Source organism: Onychostoma macrolepis, unplaced genomic scaffold (genome assembly GCF_012432095.1).
Source record: "Onychostoma macrolepis isolate SWU-2019 unplaced genomic scaffold, ASM1243209v1 Scaffold4, whole genome shotgun sequence".
NCBI lineage: Eukaryota > Metazoa > Chordata > Actinopteri > Cypriniformes > Cyprinidae > Onychostoma > Onychostoma macrolepis.
Genome location: NW_026704858.1, coordinates 63152 through 75255, shown reverse-complemented (window position 1 = coordinate 75255; position 12104 = coordinate 63152). Strand labels below are relative to the sequence as shown.

The window sequence follows — 12104 nt, the reverse complement described above, 5'->3', positions numbered from 1 at the left end:
GTATCTGGTTTGATGTAAACACTGTCTTGTCATTGGTTTTGTTTGTGGTCAATGTAAGAATATGAAAATAATGCAGAAATTCCAGCTACATCCTCTTTCATGCAGATCCCAAACATGCAGCCTTGTCATGAATCCCCCTTTCAGACATTACTGTTGAGCAAACAAGGGTTGTGTGTTGCTTGTTTCTTTTCATTCAGCTGGATTTTTCTTTAAAAAAATCTATTCTTGTTCATTGTTATCATGTTATGCTAATTCTAATATCTGCCTTCAGTTTAACATATTATTAATCCAAGAAATAACATGAATGCAAGTATTGTATGCTTTTGTATTGTATGTATTACAGCATTGTATTGTGTTTTTGTATTATATAGGCTGATATGGACAGTGTGTGTGTGTGTGTGTTTGTTTGTTTGTTTGTTTGTTTGTTTGTTTCAGGTATACCCTACATTATGGGGACAAAATGTCCCCACAAAGATGGCAATATCCAAAATCTGTTCTTCGTCCTCATGAGGAAACAAGCTTCCTGCTTTATGTAGGCTGTATGTGATATTCTTCTAATCTAAATTAGGTAAATACCTAGAGATAGTGTTCAAAATAAACTTTTAAATAAACTGTATATTCTGAGTCTTCGATTAAGTTTTTCTTTATTTCTTTTTTCTTTTTTTTTAAACCTAGTAGCATGTAAGAGGGAATATATCTAATATGATTTGCTTGGCTAAGAAAACCACCGATAACATTATTTAACATAAAGCACTATTCTTCCAAGAAATACCTTCCATGCAAAATCAAAACATTTGTATTGCATGCATTATCTCATTGTTGTATTGTCTTTCTGTAGTATATGCACATAATGACACTGAATTCTGTTCTGATAGTGATCAGACTGGTTATTAAATACATAGATACGTGTTAAAAGGAAGATCTATGAGGAGTGGACGGCACTGAGGGCCTCTGAGGGGTCGGCATCATCTCTTCTCAGATCTTCATAAGGGTCAGATCAGGATTGAAGCTTGGGTGATTCCTAGTTGCCTCTTTTTGCGAGTCCCGTGGCAGAAACAGAAAATGTCTACTAATTTATTAAATGTAATACGATTTTAGTAAAAAGTGTAAAACAAAAAAAACTCTGACAGGTGCCATTACATTTAAAAATTGTATTGGGTCTTAAAGTGTACAATCAGTATACAATGAAACACAATACTCTGTAAATACTTGAGAATATTGAAATAGATTTTAACAAAATAAAACATTTTCAGTATGAATATGTTCACTACATATTAACATATATATATATATACACAGGGTTCCCACTCTTTCATGAACACCAGATTCAAGGACTTTTTTAAGCACCATTTATTTTATATCAAGCACCTATCAAATTCACACGCCAGCAAATGTAGTGTAAGACCACTACATATGCATAAGCATAAAGACCTTACAGTACTAAACATTTTACTTACACTTAACATTTACATTAAAAATTTCAGAGTAATAATGTTTTGAATGTGTAGGTTTCATAAATTTAGACCGTTTTGAGCAGTCGTGTTCAAAGGAATTTAATGAAATTCAAAAGCAAATTTTAAATGAATAAAAAGTAGTAAAAAAATATCGTAATAATACTGTAAAACCTGTTAACATAAAAAATGTGCACATTCTCTCAATAGAGACGTTATTCGTTAATAAATAACTCAAGTCAAAATTATTTTGTAAATCCCATTTTTTCATGTTTGACCGAGAGGAATGCAGGTGCTCAGACATGCAGCTGCTCAAAATTTGAATATTTTTTAAAAATATGTCATGAATATTTTAAACCTTGTACATGTGCAAATCTGCCAAAAAAAAAAAAGGACTTTCTATTTGCTTTTAAACTGTACACGCTTTTCACTAAGCTGTTTTTCTTATTTTTCAAGTTCTACATTTTCTCCTTAGCTCCATGTCGCAGTAAGTTTTGGGAGTTTATTTTTAGTCCATCTCCTATCCCGAAGAGTCTGTCTTGCAGAGATTGACTGAAAATGAGCTCCCAAAACCTACTGCTATTCTGGAAGATAAATTCTTCAAACAGTGGTACCAGAGGATGTGATGCTGGTCCTTCAAGAGTCACTCTCAACTTATCTGTCTATAAAGCCTACAAAAATTAGTCTTCATGTATTTTACAACACTTCAGCATGTTATTCTTATTAAGTGAGGGCCATTTTTTAGGATGTTTTACCCAAGCAATGTCTCTGAGAACCTGACACCTTGTAATTCTGGAGACTCCAGGAAGGTTGCAGTTCTGGAAAATGGTGGTGCTGGAGACTAAAGGTTTGATGGTTTACACCTAATTCTTCACATTAATTCTTAATTATTTCGCAGTTACCGTTTTTTGTCTAACCCCGCTGACCCAGTGCGCATTTCGCTGACCAATGGTCATGTCTTAACTTGACAAATTCTGTATTGCATTAGTTTTAAATATTTATCATTGGGGATTTAATAATTTATGACTTTTCAATTAAATCTCTTTTTTTGGTTCATTTTATCTGTAAAAGAAAACGTGCCTAATAATTCTGAACACATGAATATAAGGAGATTTTCAGTTCCAGCTTATTATCACTTATATATATGATTAATAGTAGTTATAAATATCGATGTGGTTTGGAATTGGTAAAATATGCTTTGAAAAAAATATGATCAGAATATCAACGTGCCTAATAATTATTCACGCACTGTAAAGATGTGCTCACTTTACACAGAGTGCGCGTGATCGTGAAATCGACGCGAATGTGAACGGCGAGCGCTCATTCAAAAGTGATTTCAATACCCCGCATATTAATAGCGCAAAAATGATATACAATATAGAATGTTTGCGGGAGCGGGCGGTAATGGTCAGAAACTCAGCGGGAGCGACTTAAGAAAACTCTAGGCTGCACATCAACACACGCTAAATTTTTTTTTTTTTTTTTTTTTTTTGCGCTACCCCCAATCATTTGTGCCGTTTCGTTCTGTCTTTGACAGCACATATAAGACAATTTTTGAATTAGCGCTATAAACAAAATTTATTTCAAATTTAATTCAAGCACTTTCAAGGACCTATGTTTCTTTTCAAGTACTTTCCGGGCCTTGAATCCATATGTCTGAAATTCAAGTACTTTCAAGAAGCGTGGGGACCCTGTATATAACACTTTCAGTACAGAACTGTTAAGGCAGCATCATACTGACAGCCTCATTCTCCTTTAACTTCAGCTAAAAATGTTCCTGTTTCCTTTTTTTTCCTTGTTTAGTGCGAAAGCTCGTGTAATTGCTGCCAGTGCACCAAGCTGCACATCTGTGTCATTTACCTGCTTCATCAAGATCAGCAGCAGTTACTGATTTATAACGTGGGACAGGGCTCACAACCTCATGAGAATCTGAACCCAGGCCATGTTCACCTGACATAAGGCAGCTTGGGATTTTTTTTCTAAAGATAATTAGAAAGAAAAGTAAACCCAGTATTATGGTTAATAGAATGACAACCGGGATCCAAAGCCACGGTTTCTCGACACGGTCTGGTCTGGTTTCTTGATCAGTGGATTTGTTTCCTTTTTCTTTTGTTGTTTCTCCAACAAAAAAGTCTGAGAGAAAACAATATTACTGCACTGTGATGAAGACAACAGATCCCTATCATTTATATACAGCAGCTTTCAGACTGAAACATCACTTGTGAGCTAATATTGGATCAATCATTTTGTCTATTTAGATTTTAAAGCATAAAACTTTAGATTAAAAACATCATGCAGCTGTTTTCACTCACCGTTGATGATCAGCTCTACTGTCTTCTGTTCATCTGAGGGGGTGATGAGGCAGATGTATTTTCCAGCATCAGTGTGAGTGAGACCAGAGAGTTTGATGGAGAAGTTTCCTCTCACATACTCTTCAGGGAAAGTTTCAGCTCTGTTCTTGTACCATTGGCCCTGATTCTCTAGTGAATCTTCACCCTTGATTATATCAAACACAATCTTGCTGCCATTGTGTCTCCAGTGCACTTCAGTGTCTAGAAGTTTAAGATCATGTTCAGTTGAACACGGCAGGACAACAGAACCACCGATAACAGCCTCTACTGTGACCTGCAGACACACTGAAATGAGAAAAGCTTTAGAAAAGAAAGTCTGTGGCATGAATTTATAGTAAGTGCAGCCAATGATTTCTGAGAAACACTATTGATAAATGCAATCAACACCAAAACAAACAATTTTGAGAATATTTTTCATCTGTCTGCTCTGTGCGTCTGGAAAAAAATATTGTTTACACCACCACACTCTTGCAGCCAATCAGCAATAACGGGTGTTTACATTCATGATGGGGAGGAGAGAGAATCTGAATAAGCATGAGATTTGTAGAACGAGAGACGGCTGAGACATTACCAAAGAGAAAACAGTCAGATGAATATCACTGGAAAAAGAGAGGTTATGATCAGGCAAAAGCTGAACACATGTTAATATTAGAAAAGTTTTTCAGCGTTGAAGAGGCATTGTTTAGGAAGGCGGATGCAGAGGTTTTGCTTTGTTTCACAGAATCATGATATGCTGTTGTTGTAATGTTAGATATAGAGAATGAGGATGTGTCAACACAGTGCAATGCATTCTGGGAATTTCATCATGTTATCATCAATTACCATAGTCCTTCTCACAGCTCATGCTAGACAGCTGAAAGAGCAGAGGTATTTCTTGCATAGATTCATAAAAGCTATGGCAATTGATGATACAGTAAGCTTTAACCATTCCAACGCGATCTAAAGTAGAATAATACAGGGGCGTACAATTAGGGGGGAACGCAAGGGACGTGTCCCTACCAATATCCATTGACCACCAAACCGTCCCTAGCAACAATTTTGATCAAACAATTAAATATATGTATATGTTTTTGTAATTTCAGATGCATCTGAAAGGTCATACCATTGATACCTAAGAAGTTAAAGTAAATACGTTAGAAAACTGGGTTTATGTCCCCACCAATGTCAAAAGCAAACCTACACCCTTGGAATAATATAAACATAAAATATTATAAAATGTCTGCATTCCCTACAGAACTCGGATGAGAATGAAACTGAAACTCAGTAAGGTAAACAACTTAAAATGTGACTTTATAATTGATCTCTGTAGATTTATTATATTATAAATATAAACTGATTTGCATTGAAATGTAAGCACTTACTACAAATAAAGTAGAAAATCACATCTGGAAATGTTATTTGCAGCAGCTCATTGATTGTATGGATTAAGCTCATTCATTTATATGACTGCACTCCTCTGCGTCCTTGTTTGGCATCTCTAATAGTAAGGAATCATTAGCTTGGTTCATTCAAGTCAAGTTATTTATTTGTATAGCATCTACAATACACATGGTTTCAAAGCAGCTTTGTGGTAAGTTATTCTGTTACCTCTAATGGCTTAATACTTTAACATCGAGCAGTTTTAGGACTGGGCAATATGACAATGACAATATATAACAATGATAAATGATTCACCATTTGAGATCTACACTGTAAAAAAAACAGTGAAATGCTTGGCAGCACAGGGTGCCAAACGTTTACCATTAATGGAAATAACGGTTAAAGAACGTTTTTAAAAAAAACGGTCAATGAATGGCAACACAAAAAACTGTAAAATTAAGGTACAACATCCTATTTCTTTTCTTAATTTTTTTTTTTACTTTCCAGGTATTGTCTGGATTATAATTGTGAAACATTCTCTGTGTTTTTTTCATTTTTCAGTTAACCATCATCTAACAACAGCATACGTGCAAAAACTGATAACTATCACTACATCAACAACTCCACAATTACTGCTTTTAAATAAAACTACATTCAGCATAACATCTGTTTTTTTTGGTCTTCTCCTGGACTGAAGCACAGACTCTACTCTTCAGCACAATGGTGACCCACAAAACACAGACAACAGAAACCCTTTAAATCCCAACAGAACATTAAACACTAACAGATCTCTCTAGATCTCAGCATCTTCACTTATTACAAACCAGTCTGACTTTATTTATTTCATACAAAACTTCTTATTGAGAATTAACAGAGGTTTAGATGTTGATGTTTTATTGAAATTAATCAAGTTTGAAGTCACCATTGCGGAGATAAGCATTTTCTTTAGTTGGGCTTCTGACCCTTCACTTATTAACAATGTTTTATTTCTCTGGCTGCTATAACTGTGTGTATCTAAAGCACATTTGTTACAACAAAACCTGCAGGAAAAATTCTGATCAGATTGGTTTACGTACTGATGATGGTCTTGTCATCGTATAGTGGCCTAACTCACTAGCCTCATCAGAAATATCTGAACATGTTAAATTTATTAATTTCATTTTGTTGTAGTGTTTTATTGCTCAAAAAGTGGCCCTGCTTTGATATTTCGAAGGTTTGTAAGGTATTTTGAAGAAATTATTTAGATGAGATCACGTAGAGTCACAGACATCAAGAATCTGCATATTAGATTAGATTAGATTAGATTCAACTTTATTGTCATTACACAAGTACAGGTACAGGGCAACGAAATGCAGTTTAGGTCTAACCAGAAGTGCAATAGCAGCAAGTGCAGGATATACAATCCTGCAACAATGGTAACAATGGTAACAATCTACAAAATATTCTGATCAGCTCTGATCATCGCAAAACAAGCTTTTTGTTGATTGTCACAATTGTTGAGATTCATGTGCTGATTCTTGATGTTTCTGTGAATCAAAAAGCTGCCATTCAAGACACTTTCTGTATAATGATAAAAAAATAAAATAAAATAAAAATCTCTGACTGTCATAACATCACAAGAATGCTGTATAAAAAATGAACAAAAATAAAAAACATTAAAGGCTAACATACTCTGAAACAATACTCATGATGTGATCAGGCTACTATATGATGATTAACTCATCATCAATAAGTAACTAGGTTTATATGATCAGAGTTTTCGCTAGTAATTTTTCACTAGCAAAGTCACAGCTGCCAAATAAAAGCTGATATTATAAAGTGAAGAGTCAGAAGCCCAACTAAAGCAAACGCTTATCTCCACAATGGTGATTTCAAACTTTATTATTTTCAATAAAACATCAACATCTAAACCTCTGTTAATTCTCAATAAGAAGTTTTGTATCAAATAAATAAAGTCAGACTGGTTTGTAATAAGTGAAGATGCTGAGATCTAGAGAGATCTGTTAGTGTTTAATGTTCTGTTGCTGCCAGTCATGTGACGTTTAATTAATTAATTAGTTAATTTTACAGTGAAGGTTTTTGATCGTAATAATTTAGGACATTCCTGTAAATTAACAGTGTTGTCAGCCTGTTTAAATAAGGAGATTTTACTTTAATTTTAAGGTTTTAGTTTGGCACACTGTGCTGCCAGTCATTTGACCGTTTTTTTGTCTTTTGTTTTTCAGTGAAGGTGTTTGATCATAAAAATTCAGGAAATACCTGTAAATTAACAGTGTTTGTCAGATTATTTAAATAAGGATATTTTACTTTACTTACTAAATTTACTAAATATTAATTTAATTTTATGTTTTTTGTTTGGCAGCTGTTGCTGCCAGTCTTTTGACCATTTTATCATCTAACGGTTTTATTTTATTAATTACAGATTATTTTTGTAATTTTACATACATTTGTTTGTAATTTAAGAAAACAGAAAATGTACTGTATAAAAATATAGTAGTTTTTCTGTATTAAAAACGTGAATTATTGTAATTTGTCATTAATGTCATAATCCTTAAAATAACAGCCAAGTAGTTAATTCAGAGATAATTTTACAGAGTTTTGAATGCAATTCAAAATAAAAGAAAACAACCTGAAAAAAATCAGTTATTTTCCATAAAATTACGATTTTTTTTTTTACAGTGTAGCTATATTGTATTTATTCTTCCCTTAAGAAATTTAACAATGGTTTTAGTACAAATAAAACCAAAAGTACATCGTTACTATAATTAAACTATGGTCATCACAAATTAACCATTGTTTTGCTACATTAAACATAGTTTAACCATGGTATTTTTAGTAAAACTGTGGTTACAAACGGTAGTCATTACGGCAAAAACATGGTTACTGAATGTTTACTATAATTAAACGATGGTTAATTTTCATAAGGGCTTTAGAAGTTATATCAGTACCACTTTTGTGAAGGAGACTGAATACTATGCGATGAATTTTTGCAGTGTCTCAGACACACAAGTGAGCGTTTCTTTTTTTTTATATATATATTTAAAGACATTTACATATTAGTCTGTTTTATTCTAAGAGTATGTAAGCTGTTTTCCAAAAATGATTCATATGAAACGGTAGGCTTTTTCTGGGGTGATTTGTATTTGTTTACACTGCATATGTGTTCTCCTAAGCGTGTCCTAAAAAATCGCGATCTTCTCTCTATTTTTTTTTAGTCCCTCTTTTTGTGATTCCTGTAATTATGAAAACTATACCTGCATCCCAATGTGCATACTGTCCACCCTTATCTGCCCTAAATAGTATTGAAAATTACTACTATCACATAGAATTTAGGATGGATAGTATGCACATTTGGACACAGGCTATGTTTGTGCTGCATATTCATGAATTTAGGGGCAGTACAGTGAAGGGAGGGGTGTGTTTGTTTAAGTCATTACAAGTATCAGCAGTGTTTCTCAGAAATCACTTACTGCACCTTTAACCCTCATGTACTGTTCCGGGTCAATTTGACCCGTTTAGATTTTTGAGTTGTCAGAAATATCAGTTAACTTTTTTCTTGAAATTTTGTGACTTTTCCTCATTTAGGGTCATGAACATACATGTGAAGTTTCAACACGCTGATGTGTTTTGACATATCCAAAAAAAAATTGTTACATTTTTACTGTTCCCGGGTCAATTTGACCCGCATATTTTAATGCTCTAAGGCAACTCTACAGACCCAAAATAATAACATTTCTTGGTTATATTTTGTTATTTTAGTTTTTTTTACAATCCTATGAAGCAAAAAAAGTAGCTTTTCCCCACTCATTTCAATACAGAAAAAATATTTTGTCAGCCAAAGTAGTAAAAATGAGCTATCATTTCTATTTTCAATCTATCTGACATACTATTTAACTTATGTTGTTTTTCTTGAAGATTTGTTACTTTTTCTCGTTTAGGGTCATGAACATGCATACAGGTGCATCTCAATAAATTAGAATGTCGTGGAAAAGTTCATTTATTTCAGTAATTCAACTCAAATTGTGAAACTCGTGTATTAAATAAATTCAATGCAGACTGTTCAGGTCTGGTGAGTTTGCTGGCCTGTCAAGCACACCAACACCATGGTCATTTAACCAACTTTTGGTGTTTTTGGCAGTGTGGGCAGGTGCCAAATCCTGCTGGAAAATGAAATCAGCATCTTCAAAAAGCTGGCCAGCAGAAGGAAGCATGAAGTGCTCCAAAATTTCTTGGTAAACTGGTGCAGTGACTTTGGTTTTCAAACAACACAATGGACCAACACCAGCAGATGACATTGCACCCCAAATCATCACAGACCATGGAAACTTAACACTGGACTTCAAGCAACTTGGGCTATGAGCTTCTCCACCCTTCCTCCAGACTCTAGGACCTTGGTTTCCAAATGAAATACAAAACTTGCTCTCATCTGAAAAGAGGACTTTGGACCACTGGGCAACAGTCCAGTTCTTCTTCTCCTTAGCCCAGGTAAGACGCCTCTGACGTTGTCTGTGGTTCAGGAGTGGCTTAACAAGAGGAATACGACAACTGTAGCCAAATTCCTTGACACGTCAGTGTGTGGTGGCTCTTGATGCCTTGACCCCAGCCTCAGTCCATTCCTTGTGAAGTTCACCCAAATTCTTGAATCGATTTTGCTTGACAGTCCTCATAAGGCTGCGGTTCTCTCGGTTGGTTGTGCATCTTTTTCTTCCATACTTTTTCCTTCCATTCAACTTTCTGTTAACATGCTTGGATACAGCACTCTGTGAACAGCCAGCTTCTTTGGTAATGAATGTTTGTGGCTTACCCTCCTTGTGAAGGGTGTCAATGATTGTCTTCTGGACAACTGTCAGATCAGCAGTCTTCACCATGAGTGTGTAGCCTAGTGAACCAAACTGAGAGACCACTTTTAAGGCTCAGGAAACCTTTGCAGGTGTTTTGAGTTGATTAGCTGATTGGCATGTCACCATATTCTAATTTGTTGAGATAGTGAATTGGTGGGTTTTTGTTAAATGTGAGGCAAAATCATCACAATTAAAAGAACCAAAGAATTAAACTACTTCAGTCTGTGTGCATTTAATTTATTTAATACATGAGTTTCACAATTTGAGTTGAATTACTGAAATAAATTAACTTTTCCACAACATTCTAATTAATTGAGACGCACCTGTACACAGTTTCAACACACTGATGTGTTGTGAAATGTACATGCAGAAATTATTATTCGTTTGTGATGTTCATGGGTCAATTTGACCCACATAGGATTCCATTCAAAAGCAACTGAAATACACACAAAATAACAACAAATTCCTTTGTTGTATTTCAGAGCTCCTCAACTCTAGTCCTGAAGTGCCTCCTAGTGTCAGTGTCTTGATGAGTTTAACAACATTTTAATTTCAAAGTTTGCGAAAACAAAACTGTTTAGCCTTTTAACTGTAAGTCACAGTTTTTGAGCATAGACAAATTTTAGGTTGATATCTCAAAAAATAAATTTTTAAGTACGATTTTGTGGATGCAGTACCAAACTTTTCCACTAGGTGATATTGATTTCCATTTATTGTTTGAGTGTTCTGAACTATATATTTCCATAATTTGTAAAATATTTATGAAGTAGACATCTTATTCAGGAATAGTTTGGACAGTAACTTTAATATTTGATTTGAATTCTATCTCTAAAACACATAAAAGCATATGTATAGAATAAAAGTGTGTTTGTCACTATATCATAAATTGAGAATCTATCGCTATTTATCTATTGCTCTGTCATTTCTTTGAAAAACAGTCACCAAATATGAAAACTAGAGTCCAAAACCTTTCAAATTATATATAATTTGTCAAGATTACTTTAGGTATAGACCAAGATATTATCGTTAAAAAATGTGCAGTCGCAAACATCTCACAGGTATGGGGGAGTGGCAGTCAAAAATAGTGCTTAAAAACATTTTTATAAATCATAAATTCAGATATTCATTCTTTGAAATGAGTGAAAAGTACTGATATTTAAAAGTTTATTGATTGTACTTGATTGCATGTATTTTTATATGTCATAATTTTTGTGGAATTACATTGAATCCAATACAGGTCAATTTGACCCGGACCATACAGTCACCTGTTTTTGAAGGGTTTGAGGGTTAAGTGTGTTGTTCAGATCCTTACCTTTATTGATCAGCACTGCAAATACACAGATGAAGCTGCAGCTGTAGGAACAGAAAGACGCAAGATCCTGTTAAATTCTGTGACTCAACAGGGATTTATTTCAACATAACACAAATGTGATAAAATAATACAAAGATAGCACACCAGAAGACAATGCTAATTGCTAAGGCTAATGGCAAATTACTAAATAAAAATAAGTTTAGCTATTCCCCTCACAGATAAACCTGATAATCATAAATCAACCACTTTATGTTTAATGTATTAATGATGTTAAAGTTTTCTTAACTAAAAGGTTTCCCTTTTAAGAGTAGTTTCAATAAAGCTTGTGCAAACCACAACACAACAGAATCAAACCAAAATACGAAGACGTGTTTGTCCACATAGCGTTTCATTCTGAACTCATCAATCATACCTGATCTTCATGGTGCCCCAATATTATCAATATGTTTTATTTTAACATATTGCATTTAAATATGTCTTAAATTAATATTAAATACTGTTTTTTTTCTTTTCTCAGATTACAGAGTATTATACATGCTTCCGCTTCAGTATGCCATGCGTGCTACGGATGTCATCAGATGTAATGACGTCAACAGTAACCATGTGAACGATATGAAGTGCGCACCAGATATTTGTTAAACGAATTCAGATTTACTTCAGTATATTTAAGACTCCTGAGACAGAAGGTGACTTTCACAAGCTTTTCATCGCATATAGCCAACTCTTGATCTTCTACTCAATCTTCAGCATTAGTTATACTGAACAAGTCTCTGCCGTCCGTCACTGTCTG

The 12104-nt window shown here is 34.2% G+C and overlaps 1 protein-coding gene across 1 annotated transcript; it reads right to left on the bottom strand.

The window, feature by feature from the left end:
* Positions 1 to 3029: 3029 nt before the first annotated feature.
* LOC131535596 (uncharacterized) lies at positions 3030 to 11868 on the bottom strand. Its single transcript, XM_058768246.1, has 4 exons — positions 11727 to 11868; positions 11315 to 11355; positions 3764 to 4087; positions 3030 to 3584 (listed from the first exon to the last, which is right to left on the bottom strand). Exons 1-4 carry the CDS (start codon positions 11735 to 11737, stop codon positions 3304 to 3306), a joined length of 657 nt encoding a protein of 218 aa, XP_058624229.1. The 5' UTR covers positions 11738 to 11868; the 3' UTR covers positions 3030 to 3303.
* Positions 11869 to 12104: the final 236 nt, after the last annotated feature.